This window comes from Schistocerca piceifrons, chromosome 1, assembly GCF_021461385.2.
Source record: "Schistocerca piceifrons isolate TAMUIC-IGC-003096 chromosome 1, iqSchPice1.1, whole genome shotgun sequence".
Lineage (NCBI taxonomy): Eukaryota > Metazoa > Arthropoda > Insecta > Orthoptera > Acrididae > Schistocerca > Schistocerca piceifrons.
In genome coordinates this window covers 285,655,368-285,672,568 of record NC_060138.1, presented here as the reverse complement: position 1 = coordinate 285,672,568, position 17,201 = coordinate 285,655,368, and the positions used below count along the sequence as shown (strand labels likewise).

Sequence of the window (17,201 nt, the reverse complement as noted above, 5' to 3'; positions counted from 1 at the left end):
TCTTATGGAAACTTACCAAAATTGCGAATTTATTGCATTGCTCCTATCGACTACTCTCTTCAAAGCCTAAACAAGAATTTATGCAAAGACAAAGTTGCACCAGATGAATGAAACGACTGCTTCGCGTTGTTGAGCGTACAGCAAATAAATGCTGAGAGTGATAGTTCGGGGAGAATATGAATTGAGTAAGCAATCTCGAATCCCACGTACGAAGGGATGCCGATACGTCCCTGGCTTTATAAAGAAAAATGCTATTACGGATTTGAAAAAATTATTTACCCAAAATATTCCACCTTGCGTTCAAAACATTTATGATACCTTCGTTCCAAATTCTTTAAAACACCTGAAAAATAATTCGATTTTGCTGCAAGCCATTCTTTTTCTCAGATTTTTTCGATGTGTGGAGTCCAATTGCTCCTTCAGTTTGTCGCCGTGTTTGACATGGCACTGTGCCATTATGGTTTTACCGTGTTGCAAGCAGTCAATAAGCAGAATTCCATCTTTATCCCAAAAGGAGGATGCGAGCAACTTCTCTGTTGGCCTTTGTGTTTTCAACTATTTTCGACATGGAGAATCACTGTGTCTATTCTTTGGACTGTTCTTTGGTCTGTGGATCGTAAGTATATCTCCATGGTTCATCCATGGTGACGACACGATCAAAAATCTACAGAATCCCGGCGAAATTGGACCAAAACGGACTGTGAAGCAATCACATTATCACACGTCTGGTCTGCTTTGATATGTTTGGAAACCCATTTGGCTGCGAGCTTCTTCATGTCCAAAATCTCTTGAATAATATAACCCACACGTTGTTGGGATATGCCCAGGCTCCCTGCTGTCTTTTTAGCAGCTATCCTGTGATCGTCCAAGACCATGGAATGAACAACATGAATGGTTTCGGAAACTGTCACTTGAGTTGGCTTTCCAGGACGTTTCCCATCTTCAGTGCTAAATGCCCTGTTCTAAACGAAGCAATACAATTTTTGATACTGGAGTAGGTAGAGCAGTTACCACCCATGTATCAGACATATCCCAAATTTGTTTGGCCGTGTTCCCTTTTTTTAAAAAAAGATTCTTAATCACAGTATGACTCTCTTTCACTGTGAATTCTCTGTTTTCTTGTGCCTCGTTCACTTCAAATTTGCTCAGGAAAATAAAAACCAAAGCTATTCCTACGCAATTACTATCACATATAATATAAGGAACAACGTTTAGTGGTTAAACATCAGAATTAATCTACGGCAGTTCTAACTACGAAAAGCCAAGGTCTTGTCAGCACGCCCTCGTATTGGAGGAAAGCTCAACATCAAGCTCTGCTTCATGGATGTTTCAGAGCCCGAGGAACTGCCCTTCCTCAAGACAACTCCAAGGGTGTTCCTTCGGCAGAACAGTACCCGGCGATTTGTGGCCACAGATTTTCTTCAAAGAACGATAAGTGCCATTAATTCACTGTTTTTGTTGTTTTTTTCACATAACATGTTATCTGTCGAACATGACTGAGATATGATTGGTTGGAAACTTGTTCTTCGCGATCCTTCACCAACCACTGTTAATGTTTGGTGGACTCACATATTAAACAATTTGGAAGGAGATTCCCAACGAACATATCCTGACCATCGTCGCTTCAGTGTCACGACGTTTAGAGGCTTTTAAAGGATGCTGTTTAACATCGCTCATATCCTTCCATCGTGCGTGAATTGCTTAATCAATTTTTTTTACCTCTCTAAGCTTTTGGCATCTAGATCATTGCCATTGATTCGAGAGTCGTTCTCAGTTGCAAGGTGATCTTTGGCCGTTGCTTCCGGCAGTTAGCAATTAGGGCAGCGTGGCGTATGGTGTGTATTTTTTACACACAAGAAAGACATTAGCGCGTAATTTATCCGAAGAAAAGACATTAGTCGCGCAGTACAGTTAGTAACCGCAGACTGACTGTAGAATGCAGCCTCATCCCAGGCTAAATGCACACTAATAGGCTTGATGGACTTTCAGTTCTATCAAAATCTATTTTTGCAGAATGTTCTAGAAGCTGTTTGTTCAAATTGTAGAGTATCACTGCATCTGGTTTTTGTGTTACTGAAAATTCTGAGTAAAATTATATTATTTCGTGCTTATGAAAATCTCTGAACAATAGTAGTAATAAAATTTCCTTGCCACAATTGTAAAATAAAAATGTAAAATTTCAGTATATGCCACTTCACCAGGTTTATTTACATATTGCAGTATTAATATTTTACGCAAAATAAATTGTTTCTGACGAAATTAATTGTTTTTGTGACATACATGGACGGCTCTCAGTTTGATGAAGAGTAAAGTTTTGTTTGTCTTTATGTAAATTAAATTTGAAAAAAAAAAATCTTGTCCACCTGACATTGATCATGAATAATATAAAAATAAATAAAAATCAGATTACATTTTGCGAACGTACGAACTCAATTTTGGATCTAGTTTATTCTAAAGCGAAATCTTGAGCATAACTAATTTTCGTAAGAACACACTATCATACAGACAAATGCAAAAATGTTGTTACGTTATCGACAACTTTGGAAAGCTATAAAATTTCGTAACTGCCATAGAGTATCGCGTTATTATCCGAGCAAATCTCATACTCGAAAGCCGAAGATCGGAACAAACATTACCGAAATGAACGGGGAATCGTAATCTTCCGTTAGCCCACGAAGTTGGTTTGTTATATGCTGAACACATAACGTATTTCAATGAAGCTGTATCCCCCGCCCCCCGCAATCTTGTTCATCCTCATGTGAATTAGTGGGTTAACACACGAATCAAGGCCAGCACAAGTAAGTACATAGTTCGGGCCAGTAAGGCGCAAACATTCTTAATGGCACTACATAAGACGCCTGAAATTACAGCATACATACGAGTATGTATACAGCTACTAGTGTCCTTACTACTGTTTTCTGATGGCAATTTCACAAGTCAAACGTTACGCACAATTCCCCAGTCGTAATACTTTGTATATTGTCATATACCTAATATTTGGCTTAAAGCGCTTTGCAGGTACATACATCCTCGCTGCAACTGTTTTCACAAACATTAGTGTACATTTATTCCGATGTGATACAGTTTCCTCCTCGCGAATTATGTAATTCGGTCTCTTTTGGGAGACTACGATACGAGGTGGTAGGATAAAGGTGGATGTGGCCGGCCGCTTATATATATATATATATATATATATATATATATATATATATATATATATAGAGAGAGAGAGAGAGAGAGAGAGAGAGAGAGAGAGAGAGAGAGAGATGGGGCCCCTCCACGCCCGCACCAATGTGGTGACCAGACCAAAAGTTCTACTGCCACCTCCGTCAACATGTTAGTTATCTAGTAAGTGGATCACAGGATGCTGGGCTGTGATGTTATCCGTGCGTCTGGGTAAGACTACGCATTAACACGGTCCATCAGGTGATAGATAGTGGACGAAGCGCGAATGAGGGTAGCAATTTCAAGAGCAGAGGGAAAAAAGTGCCCAGGCTCGTGCCGTGGGAAAAAAAACCTCTGCGACAGTGGGATGGGTAATAAGAGCAGTAGTGGCTTACTAGCTGCGATAGTTCATGCAAGGTTGGATTTGTTAGTACGGGTATCACGCATCATTACCGTGGCAAGCGATGGCGATGTAACCCAGTTTGCTGCAGCCGCTGCATTCCTGGAACAATCAAGATCGTTATATATCTGCATGCAGTGTACGGTACGGCTTCCCTGCGTGGTGCCGGTTATTCGGCAGTGTGTTCCAGCTGGATATCCAGTAATGGCGTCTGATTAACAGGGGCTCACCTGTACCGTTGTGTTAGCGTGTGCTTGGCCATAGATGTTATGTCCTTGCAAGTATGTCTCTGGTCTTTTATGTTTCCATCTATGGTTGTGGTCGTAGTTCCCCAGATTCAGAATAAACGGGTTCTGCGAATGTCTGGAGTTTCTGTATAGTCTTGTGGTGAGTTTGTGGATTACCTCCGTGAGAGTCTCAAGTCGGTATTCCCGGTGAAGGTCCGCGATGTGTGTGTATCGCGGAGCATTGCTTATGATTTTGAGTACTTTGTTTTGTATGGTCTGCAGACGGCGTAGGCTTGTAGGCGCAGCGTATCCCCAGACAGGAGTTGCGTACGTCATCAGGGGTCGAATAAGTGTCATGTTCATGGACCTCGACACCCTTCTGTTCAGTGTGCTACGCCTGTTGAGCATAGGGTAGAGCTGTTTGAGCCTCGCGCTTGCTCGGTTGGTCATGTGTTGTATGTGTTCCCCCCAGAGTAATTTCCGGTCCAGCCAGACACCGAGGTATTTGACTTTCTCACGGAAACGTATTGGGCGTGCATGTAGAGTTATTGGTCTGCAGTATCGGCGTTTGAGTGTGCGCTGGGCGCGGCGTGTGCAGGCGAAGGCCCGGAGCACTCGAGCGCGCGCGTCGAGCGCTTCCTGCAGCTGTGCGCCGACGACGCGCAGCGCGCCAAGGAGCTGGCCAAGCCCGGCGCCTTCCTGCAGCAGCTGCGCGACACCAACCTCCAGGTCAGTCAGTCTACCGACACAGGCCGTAACGTATTAGGGTAATGCGTAAGTTCGTAGCGTTTTTGTTTTGCATGTTGGTATTTCGATTGCTATGGGTTTATTTTCCGACTGTCATTGTTTGTGGTTCTCTCTAGCTAGTTGAGTTTCCATATTGTCAGTTTGTCATTTGGAGGTAGTGAGTGGAGCTGTGGGTGCTAGAAAATGGGGTGCCAAGTGGAGAAATCGGAACATTTCCGGCACAGTCTTCTGTTTGAGAGGGGTGACTGCAGCAGAGGCAGCCAGAACCGTTTGCGCCGTGTGTGGAGGTAAATCCATTGCACAGCAAATGACAAGAAAGTCGTTTTGATTATCGAGCAATAGGGGAGAGAGTGTGACGGACATGACACAGAGTTCGAGGTGGACATCATTAAAACAAAGGCGTTTCTCGCTGCAGCAGGATCTTCTCACGAAATTTCAATCACCAACTTTCTCCTCCGAATGCGAAATTTTTTTGTTGACGCCGACCTACATAGGGAAAAGTGATTACCATAATAAAATAGTGGAAAACAGAGCTCGCACGGAAAGATATAGGTGTTCGTTTTTTCCGCGCACTGTTCGAGAGTGGAATAATAGAGAATTATTATGAAGTGCCAGGCACTTATTTGTGATCTGTGCAGTAGTCATGTAGATGTAGATCACGCCAGTGTACTCGACGACTGGCAGATGTGATGAACTGTAATCATTCCACTATCTTGTGACACTTGCATGCAATGGGGAAGGTTCAAAAATCGGGTGTATGGGTACCGCATGTTCTAAGACAAAATCTGTAGGTGGCCATATGTGCGTCTTTGCTTGCTTGTCATCAATTGGTTCGCGAAAAACACTGACCATTTCTGTCCTGTACCGTTACTGGTGACGAGAAGTTGTGTCTTTGTCGTAACGTAAAGAAAATAAAGGAGTGATTGATCCTAAACAGAGCAGCAACTACCTGTATAAAAATCTGCTAGTATCTGTAAAAGATAATGTTTTGCTACGGTCGCAGGTTCGAATCCTGCGTCTGGCATAGATGTGTGTGATGTCCTTAGGTTAGTTAGGTTTAAGTAGTTCTAAGACTGATGACCTTAGATGTTAAGTCCCTTAGTGCTCAGAGCCATTTGAACAATTTTTGATAATGTTTTGCATCCGGTCGAACAGCAACGGTGTGGTGTGCTACGAATTGCTTTCCCAGCGTGTAGCCACCACTGTTGACATTTATTGTCAACAGCTGAGACGTCTAGGAGACGCAATCCAACAACAACGACCAGGAAGACTGCGTGAAGTGGTGCTGTTCCACAACAATGCCCGCCTCGCTTTCTACTAGACTGACAGGAGCTATGTTGGGATCTTGCGCCCTCTGATTTTCAGATTTTCGCTCTCTATCGAACAACCTTCAAAGAACTTCCTTTCAGGATAAAAATATGCTCCGAACATGGCTCGACGAGTTCTCTGCCTCAATACCACCTTGTTTCTGCAGTCACGGAATCGAAAAGTTACCCCAGCGTTGGCAGACTTGTAAATAATGAAGAAGAATATATTACTGATGACTAAAGTCATTGTTATGTGTTTCTCTTGTATTCATTAAACTTACGAAATAAGCTACGAACTTATGCACCAGCCCATTAGTATGTTGCGGCGTGCGCCACCAGTTGCACCCAGACGGGGACGGAAAATAAAACACCGACGTTATTTACTTTGCTTTTACGTTAATTTTTGGAAACTAAGTTTGTGATGTTAGCCCTAAATGTAGTGTAACCATAGGTCTGGGTTAGCTCGGAGAGTGATTCTTTGATTGCGACTTGACGAAGACAACAAATAAAAATGAAAAGCCTTACTTTTTGTGACGTAATGATCTCTATCATAGTCAGAGGTCTAGGTTAGTTTGCTTGTCAGCTGACGTAACACACGAATGGATATTTTACACAAATAACATTTCGGTTGGTGTTTTATGTTCGCCATTTTGATAAAGTGATGGATCAAAGAAAAATGGTTCAAATGGCTCTGAGCACTATGGGACTTATCTTCTGAGGCCATCAGTCCCCTAGAACTTAGAATTACTTAAACCTAACTAACCTAAGGACATCACACACACCCATGCCCAAGGCAGGATTCGAACCTGCGACCGTAGCGGTCACGTGGTTCCAGACTGTAGCGCCTAGAACCACACGGCCACACCGGCCGGCGGATCAAAGAAGACGAGTAGTATCGGCAGATCCAATATTTTTTCGGTGCTGTACGGAAATGATGTTGAGGATCAGTGAAATTTTTTTTCTCGTGTTGGTATTTATTGCGTAATAGTGTTAGTCAACTCGAACTGCTAAATAGTTCTGTTCATGTGGCTATTTAAAGTAGGCCCTTCGGTACGTCCTTTATGAAGATTGTTCCGGTTAGGAATCGACAGGTTATCGCTAAGAAAAAAAATCTATCCTTGCTGAAGGGAGTCTTCTTCTTATATTTCAACCGTTGAGAACTAGGTGGTTATATGCATACGCAGTTGCACTTATCTTGAAGATCATGCACACGAAGGACGTTTGGAAACAAGGAATGCCATCGAAAACATCAAGAAACTGCAAAATATTGTATTGGACGAAACACCTGGCACAGTTGTAACACCTGACACAATAGGAATATCAGAAGAGTAAATATGGTACATTCTACGTGAAGAAGCTCCGACGAGAAAACTTTGTACAAAGCGGATTCACGTTTATTGAATGTTGACCAAAAGTAATGTGAAACTGAAATTCTTAACATTTTACCGACCATTGTAGAAAGAATGTAATTGATTTTCTGCATCTGCATCTACATGGATACTCTGCAAATTACATTTAGGTGCCTCGCAGAGGGTTCATCGAATTACCTTCACAATTCTCTATTATTCCAATCTCGTATAGCGCGCGGAAAGAACGGACACCTGTATATTTCCTTACGAACTCTGATTTCCTTTATTTTATCATGATGATCGTTCCTCCCTGTGTAGGTCGGTGTCAACAAAATATTTTCTCATTCGAAGGAGGAAGTAGTTGGTTGTAATTTCATGAGTAGATTCCGCCGCGACGAAAAACGCCTTTGTTTTAATAATGTCCACGCCTAATCCTGTATCATTTCAGTGACACTCTCTCCCGTATTTCGCGATAATACAAAACGTGCTGCCCGTCTTTGAACTCTTTCGATGCATTCCGTCAATCCTACCTGTAAGGATCCCATACCGCGCAGCAGTATTCTAAAACAGGGCGGACAAGAATAGTGTAAGTAGTCTCCTTAGTAGACCTGTTACCTTTTCTAAGTGTCAAGCCAATAAAACGCAGTCTTTGGTTATCCTTCCTCGCAACATATTCTATGCGTTCATTCCAATTTAAGTTGTTCGTAATTGTAATTCCTAGGTATTTAGTTTACTTTACGGCCTTTAGATTTGACTGATTTATCGTCTGACCGAAGTTTAACGGATTCCTTTTAGCACTTATGTGGATGACCTCACGCTTTTCGTTTTTTAGGGTGAACTGCCAATTTTCGCATCATACAATATCTTTTCTAAATCGTTTTGCAATTTGTTTGGATCTTATGATGACTTTATTAGCCGATAAACGACGGTGTCATCTGCAAACAACATAAGACGGCACCTCAGATAGTCTCCCAAATCGTTTGTATAGATAAGAAACAGCAAAGGGCCTGTAACACTACCTTGGGGAACGCCAGAAATCACTTCTGTTGTACTAGATGACTTTCCGTTATTTCTCTGACAGGACATCACGAACCAAGTCACATAACTCAGACGATATTCCATAAGCACGCAATTTCACTACAAGCCGCTTGTGTGGTACAGTGTCAAAAGCCATCCGGAAATCCAGAAATACGGAATCAATTTGAAATCCTTTGTCAATAGCACTCAAAGGGCTAGTTGTTCTTCACAAGAGCGATGTTTTCTAAATCCATGTCGACTATATGTCAATAGACCGTTTTCTTCGAGGTAGTTCATAATGTTCGAACACAACATATATTCCAAAAGCCTGCTGCATATCGATTTTCTGCGTAGACTGGTTATTGCGGATGAGACTTATATCCGCCACATCAAGCCAGAAACTAAATCAAAGCAGTGAGTGGAACTGAGAGACCCAGCGCCAAAAATGTAATGTCGACTTCATTAGCCACAGCCTGTCTTATCAGATGTAAAGGGGATTCTTATTATTGATTATTTCGCAAATAATAATAATAATAATAATAATAATACAGTAATAATAATAATAAAATAATTGATTAACATTTCACAAGGAAAATTCACTCACCCACAAGAGCAGTGTGAAAACTGAGATATAAGAAGTATGAAGTGATTGAACATCCATCCTATTCACATTTGAAACTCTTTGGTTTCCTCCTACTCCAACATTAAAACAAATTTGTGGCTGGGAGGTATTTTGACTCCAATGAAGAGATTACTGGAGTCGTTGACAATGTGTTATGCAAACCTTCCTGACTCATACTTCAGGGACGTAATCTAATCACTGGGAACACAGGGCCTTCCATCTCCAGGCCAAAAAATGTTATCCTTTCCTCATAGGATGCGCAATACAAGTACTGTGGTGTGCATACTGTAAGACCTTCGGTACACACACCATCAGATTATTTGACTTGTCGCTCTAACGAAGTAGGCGAGTGTCAGCAATATGTCTCGTGGTCTTATCGTGGCGTGTTTATCTTCTGCCATTAGGTCAAACGATAGAAATGCCACTTGCACGCTTAGAGTAGCAGATTGATGGTGGCCAACTTTAAACAGAACTTGATTAATTTTCACACACATTTATTAAATTAATAACAAGCATAAACATTACTTAACTTGATTCTGGATGCTATTTACAATTGACAATCTTGGTCTTGGTACGTTAATCTTATTCTCACATTATCTCTGATACTTGACAAAGTGTCTATACATTTCTGTTCAAGGCTATGTACAGGAATATGATAATCTTATTAGGCGCAGACTGAAACTTGACTATAGACTAATGCAGACTGGTGCAGACAAATGCAAACTGACTAATCGGAGGTCTCTACACTCGTTATAATACCTCGAGCGATCAGGTATCACTGCGCGAGTGTGATCCGCGAGGAGAAAAAGTTCTACGCTAGCAGCAATCGCATTGGCTGCGTGACATATTAATACGAGGATTGGCGGAAGCAGAATTTGGTCCGTCTCTAAGGTAGCGCCATCTCGTAGTGCGGTGACAGACGAGCGCTGTGTCTGTGCTGTTGTGCTTAGCGGGGCGCGCTCTAGTGGGAAAGTTGTGTACGCGCTGACTACGCAGAACTATGTACACAACAAGTACTTAACACAAAAATTATTCTTTTTTCCTCCACTTAAAAAAAACTGCATGTCCTCTGGATACACTTCATGTGTCTTTAATGTTGTGGTTCCTGTGTCATTTGCATACTCGTATAGTTGATCATTGAGATTCTTTCGCTTTTAGGGGCTGTTTCCCGTCCCAAAGGCAACAGGATACCGTGACGGTAGCTTCCAGGTAAACAGTGTCTCATGTACAACACAGTGATATGTATTTATGTATCGAGAAATGCTGTGCAAAGGTTACGGGACTGGACTTGAAACTGGAAGAAATGGTGATCAAAACCCCTTCTGGCTATCCAGATTTGGGTTTCCGTAAAGGTCCAAGAGTGGGATTCAAATTCAGAGTGAAAGAATATCGATGATAAAAGTCGCTGTTGATATTGCTATCCTCAGTTAAAGTGGCGAAGAATTGCAAGAACAGTTGGTGGAATAAACATTTTGATGAAAGTAATGAGGACTAGCAGAAATGACAATAACGATTAACGCAACATCAAAATTGGAAACCTTGAAGTAGATGAAGTGAACAAATTCTGCTACCTTGGAAGCAAAATTACGCATGACGGATGAAGCGAGGACGATATGAAAAGCAAACTATCACTAGCAAATCGGGCATTCCTGACCAAGACAAGTCTATTAACATGAAATATAGGCCTTAATTTGAGGAAGATATTTCTAAGAACGAACGTTTGGAGCACAATACTGTGTGGACTGTGGGAGTATCAGAAAAGAAGAAAATTGAAGATGGGGTGCTACAGAAGGATGTTGATTATTAGATGAATAGATAAGAAATGACGAGATTCTTCACAGATCGGTGAGGAGAGGAATATGAAAAAAACGCTAACAATCGGAAGGGACAGGATGAAAGGACATGTCTAAAGAAATCAAGAAATATTTTCGGTGGTATAGAGGGGACTATATTGGGTAAAATCTGTAAGGAATACTGAAATTGGAATATATCCAACAAGTAATGGAGGGGATTGGTTTTAAGCGCTACTCTGAGAAGAAAAGGTTGACGCAGGAGAGGAATTCGTGGCGGGTCACATCGGACCAGTCGAATGATTGCTGATCAAGTAACAGCAATCACTTGAGGCGAACATCAGGATTATTCTTTTACATAGACCACAGTCGTTGGTCTCTCCAGCGTTTTTCAACTGAGATAGTCTTATGTTTCTAATGACCTCGAAAGAGCTGTGTTCGTAGGACTCTCATCGTCCTTCTATTTCTGTAACTTGTGAATGGTGTTCTTTACCCATTTCAAATACATGGCTAATCTCTTCTGAACAGGACGAGAAGAAAATGTATGTGCTGGGCAGACAGTTTGACTACATGTTTTTTGTTTTGAGTGGCTGAAAATGTTTTGCGCCGGTCGGAGTCCATTGGTGATGTCAGCAAGAACAGCTTTCACCACTCCTGGGGATTAGCGCCGCGTTCGTGGTCTCTTGCATGCAGTCAGCCTATCTTGTACGGTCACATGGTCCCCCTCGCGGCTTCGGTAGTGGCAATAGGGAGCAATGGTTAGACTGAAGTCGTGGCTGCATTTAAGTTGTTAGTTTTCGTTTTTAGATGACCGGTTCCGATCTTTTAAATAGATCATCATCATATCTACATTCCGTGAAGAGGAATAAAACATAAGTCGTAGCCGCAGAGAACGATAAAATTAATAATTGTGACGAATTGGTGTATTTTATCGTTCTCTGCGACTACGGCTTATCGAAGATCTACAGTCATTTGAATTCTCATGCATTTGTATGAAAGTTACGTGTATATTTTGTCATCCATACTGTAAGGTAGCATTAGTATAATTTTAAACAGTGGCACGGCTATTTAAATGATAAATGTTATGTCTGTGCAAACGTAACGCTGTAACGAACTGCAAAAAGTACGTACATATGTAAATATTTAGCAAATGGCCATACAGGATAGCTCTTGCCGTACCACCTTGCAATTGTTAATTTTATCGCTCTTTGCAGCTAAAGCTTGTTTCGAGGCAGAATCTGGTGCACTCTTGATATATTCATGTACCCTGCACTAATACAGAATGGCTGTACGTCTTGCAATCCATGATTTAGGTATGTATTTTCCTTGTAAGCAGTGACTAGGCCGTTTAAACAAAGACCAATTATATCTGGGCAAACTTAACGACATAAAAAGCAGCTAATTTACGTAAAATACGTGTTACATAAGTGTGCCACATTAGCTGCAGATTGTTACATACATCTGTTAGCAAATGAAGATAGTTATCGATTACACATTGTTTCCATGGTTACTAGTTGGCATCCTTCTTGCCAATGGGTACCCATAGCGTCTTTGATTAATGGCGGAACGTATATCGTCTCCTTGCTTATCAAGCTGGCGTCCTGCCGACCGTCTTTGTTACGTTTATGTTTACCGGAAGATCCTGCAGAAGGCAGCCCACGTTTAAATGAGCCCTGTCATTGGATAGTGATACTTTCTCTATTTCGTCGTTTTTATCATGCATGTTCTACTTTATAACACGAAAATACCCTTCGCAAAGATCGAACTCCTAATAATTATACATCTAATACATGTTCTTCACACAATGTAATCAAAGTCTCACGGCCATTGGCTACGAATGACGCCATGCTAGAGACAATGGGCGGGGCTTCCGCTATTTAACTACCGGTAGCAGCCTTCTCCATGCCAGCACGGACGGACCTGTTCCACGCTAGCGATTCCTACTCTCATCAATGGTATACCATGTTGCGCCCTTTTACTACATTATTGTATATTAATGTCTGTTTGAATTGTAACTGAAGCATTATGTCTTATTCTCCACATAGAAAGTGAATCTGATGATGATCACTTTAGAAGATCGAAACCGGTCATCTAAAACCAAAAATTAACAACTTAAATGCGACTACGACAGTGTTTACTGAATATTAATATTAATAGATCGCTGTTTTCCTGGATCAACGTTCCAAAAAATTTTGAAGAAAAAACACTTCGTAAAATAAATTCAACCCAAACCGTAAGAGATAACGTTCCAGTAATGAAGCTGGCAACAGTAGCTGCCAGCCGCTAGTGCATACACTCCTTTTGGCAGTACCGCATCTCGTCGATCAGCCGCTGTATGCTACGGACATGCTTGTGTTTAATGTTGTCGACTGGACTGCTCAGAGGCGGTGATAATTAGCTGGCTCTTGTCTGCGAAACGCACCTGACTTTGGGACGTTTGGAACTGTACTTGTGCCACGACTACCCTGCTATCTAATGAACTTGTTTACTTTTATTTGTTCTGTTCACGGCAAAACAACGATGCCCGATCTAGATTTCATCGGGGAAGCATAAATACTGTCAGCTATGCGCCACCGGAGCACTCGACGTGAAGGCCACAGCGCTTGAGAAATCCAGCCACGTCCCTGCTGTCTGGCAGTTTCTTGTAAGCCTTCAGTAGACGCCCACAGCCGTCAAATTACTAAGATAATACTAACGAAACCGGATTTTCTTTCGCAATTTTGTGGGTTGTTATTCCGAGCGTATTTGACGAATTTAACTACCGACAGACGGTATAGGTTTGGCTCGCTAATTCCACTGTCTGTTGTTCGTTTACCACTGAGTAGCCGGAACTTTGCGGCGTAGTAGCACTCAACGTGTGCCTCAGTAACGTAGTAATCCATTCAGTGTCAGTCGGAGAATAAATTAATAAATGGCGTTTTTCACGTCTACAGCATAAAGTATTGCCATGATTAAACTCAATTTTTTCCACATAGTGGAAGAGAACTTCTCGAAGTGTTCATGAAAACTGTGTTTTTACGTCAAAAATGGGTTCATTTACGGCCATAGTCTATTTGAGCCCAGTACACTGAATTCTTCAACGTCTGCCAATTCTTTCTATGACTTCCATCACTTTATTGGACTTAAAAATTTTCAGCTGGTATTTATTTAGTTATGGGAGTAAGCAGAAGACGCAGGACGTCAAACCAGGCGAATAGGGGACGGGAAGCGTCATTTGAAATCGATCACTCATTTCATAACTGTTGCAAGTGACCATACATACATTCACAGGCGTCCAATGAATTTCCGTTGTCAATAAATCGTCAAAGACAACAGTGATTATGGTATTAATTCGAACATAAAAAAAAATTCCATCATCCTGGTTCCCAGAATTCCTGAAGATAGTCGTTGACTGTGGATATCATATCACAGACACAGTCCCTTTGACTGTTCAGAGATGTCACTAAACCCGCCCAAAGATTTAAACAATCAAGCATGAGCAGCGCCTATTAGACGGAGGGGGTCTGACAACCGATCAGTTCCACTCATTCCACCAGGAAGGAGATACACGACTCGTGTTGTGGTGTAGTTCAACCATGCCTAGACGGTCAATACCGCGGTTTGATCGCATCCGCATTGTTACTTTGTACCAGAAAGGGCTCTCAACAAGGGAAGTGTCCAGGCATCTCGGAGTGAATCAAAGCGGTGTTGTTCGGACATGGAGGAGAAATAAAGAGAAAGGAACTGTCGATGACATGCCTCGCTCAGGCCGCCCAAGGGCTACTACTGCAGTGGATGACTGCTACCTACGGATTATGGCTCGGACGAACCCTGACAGGAACGCCTCCAGGTTGAATAATGCTTTTCGTGCAGCCACAGGACGTCGTGTTACGACTCAAACTGTGCGCAATAGGCTGCATGATGCGCAGCTTCACTCCCGACGTCCATGGCGAGCTCCATCTTTCTAACCACGCCATTATGTTCCCAACAACATGCCGAATGGACCGCTCGGGATTGGCTTACGTTCTCTTCACCGAGGAGTGTCGCATATGCTTCAACCAACCAATCGTCGGAGATGTGTTTGGAGGCAACCCGGTCAGGCTGAACGCCTTAGGAACACTGCCCAGCGAGTGCAGCATGGTGGAGGTTCCCTGCTGTTTTGTGGTGGCATTATGTGGGGCCGACGTACGCCGCTGGTGGTCATAGAAGCCGCCGTAACGGCTGTACGATACGTGAATGTCGTCCGCCGACCGATAGTTCAACCTCATCGCGAGAATATTGGCGAGGCATTCGTCTTCATGAACGACAATTCGCGCCTCCATCGTGCACATCCTGTGAATAACCTCCTTCAGGATAACGACATCGCTCGATTAGAGTGGCCAGCATGTTCTCCAGACATGAGCCCTATCGAACATGTCTGGGGTAGATTGAAAAGGGTTGTTTATGGACGACGTGACCCACCAACCACTCTGAGGGATCTACGCCGAATAGTCGTTGAGGAGTGGGACAGTCTGGACCAACAGTGTCTTGATGAACTTGTGGATAGTATGCCAAGACGAATACAGGCATGCATCAATGCAAGAGGACGTGCTACTGGGTATTAGAGGCAATCTGGACCACCACCTCTGATGGTCTCTCTGTATGGTGGTACAACATGCAGTGTGTGGTTTTCATGAGCAATAAAAATGAGGAAATGATGTTTATACTGATCTCTATTCCAATTTTCTGTAGAGGTTCCGGAACTCTCGGAACCGAGTTGACGCAAAACTTTTTTTGATGTGTGTATATACAGTATCTGGTCAAAACCATCCGGACACCTCCCTGTGATGCGGCACTGACTACTACTTGTCACCAGAGGCGACTCCGACGTATAAACAGAAACGGAGAGTTTTGTGTTGTCTGTAGAGAAGTAGAACAGCAGAATGGGTCGTTAAGGTGAGCTCAGTGACTTCCAACGTAGGCTAGTCATTGGATGTTACCTGAGCAACAAATCCATATTTCATATCTTCCTAATCTGTCCAAGTCTACTGTTGGTGGCGCGACTGTGAAGGGGAAACGCGAAGGAACAACCAGTGATAAATCAACAGCCGGCAGACCTCATGTACTGTCAGGCAGGGACTACCGACCATTGCAGAGGGTGGTTGTAAAAAAAAGTGGCGTAAGATCGGTACAGGGACTCACTGGTGAGATACAGATTCTTGTCAGATGTCCATATAACACAATGGGCCTGTAGGGAGCAAAAAACCAAAATGGGGTACAGCGTTCCTGCTTAGTGCGCTAAAGAAAACGCTAAATGTGGAAGGATATGAACACTTTTTACGGTATTGTGTACTCCGTACAATGGAGGCAATGGAGGAGCAGTTCAGAGACGATGATTGTTTAAGAAAGGCAATGCACCCTGTCATAAAGCTGCATCTGTGTGGCAACGGTTTGTGGACAATGACTGGTTTGTTTAGAGTACCGACGTAAACGCAACGGAACGCCTTTGGGGTGAATTAGAATTAGACTTTGCACCAGTCCCAAGTGTCCAACCTCACTACATTTTCTGGTTTCTGCTATTGAAGAAGAACGGGCTACCATTGCTCCAGAGGCATTCAGACTCCTCAATGGAAGTGTCGCCTGCAGAGTTCAGGCTGTTGTGCTGGCGAAGGGTGGAATATCCGCTATTAGGTGTCTGGACATTTTTGATCACATACTATACAATAATACTACTTTAAAAAGTCGTGTGAACAATACAGCTTCGCAGGTCAAATGGAAACTTGGTATGCATGAGTGCGTAACATGTAACAACGTAATAGAAATAAAATGTCGTTGCCGTCAATACCAATCCGAGAAACTTTTTCCTTGCATTAACGATGCCTCCCAACGTTTCATCTGAGTCATTCGAGAGAAAACATAAATAAGTGACCTTTAAACGCCCCTTAGCCCCCACCACAACGCTTGCACACCACCGGTCAGGTTGTTTAGTATTGTTCAGGACACTGCCTCCTAGTACTGCAAAAATTTGCGACTGCACGATTTCTTCCCCTAATTTTCCTTCACTGACTGGGCTGCACAAGGCTGTCGAGATGTTGCTCTTCAGGCTAGCACCACTTACCGATGGAGTCACTGCTAAGGTCATCCCTTGTCTGAGAACGCTTCCTCGATAATGGACTGCAAGTTTCAGTTGGTTCCAAACACGTACGCGTACATCATCGACTTGAAAGACGAATGGAATGCCGAAATGTTGACTGTGAGGCTGGACAACAGGTTCAAGGATGCTGTTCTGATGCTTCACAGCTCTCAAATTACCCTAGATAACTATGAGAGGCGTCTGAGACCGTACATGATAGATGTCCAAAACATGACTGATCCACCTACCTGCATTTGTACGTGGCTGCCTCCTCACTCTTTTACGACGATCATCGGGTGTCGGACAAATCTTGCGCTTGTCGGAAAAGAAACTCATCGGGTTCCTTTCCTGACGTTCCCTTGCCCAATTCCTTTGCACACGACAATGCCGGGAGGTTTGTGCTGCTGTCAAAAGTGGATGCATAAGGCCTAATTGATCAAGTGGTGACGATTACTTACTGCCTGTATCGACACTGTTGTCTCAATT

General features: G+C 42.8%; 1 protein-coding gene across 1 annotated transcript in view; it reads left to right on the top strand.

The window, feature by feature from the left end:
* LOC124712400 (2-oxoglutarate dehydrogenase, mitochondrial-like) overlaps positions 1-17,201 on the top strand; it is a 175,755-nt gene that overhangs the window by 129,696 nt on the left and 28,858 nt on the right. Inside the window, exon 12 of the mRNA XM_047242730.1 lies at positions 4,391-4,521. Coding sequence (XP_047098686.1) covers positions 4,391-4,521 — 131 coding nt within the window. The remainder of the gene's footprint in view (positions 1-4,390; positions 4,522-17,201) is intronic.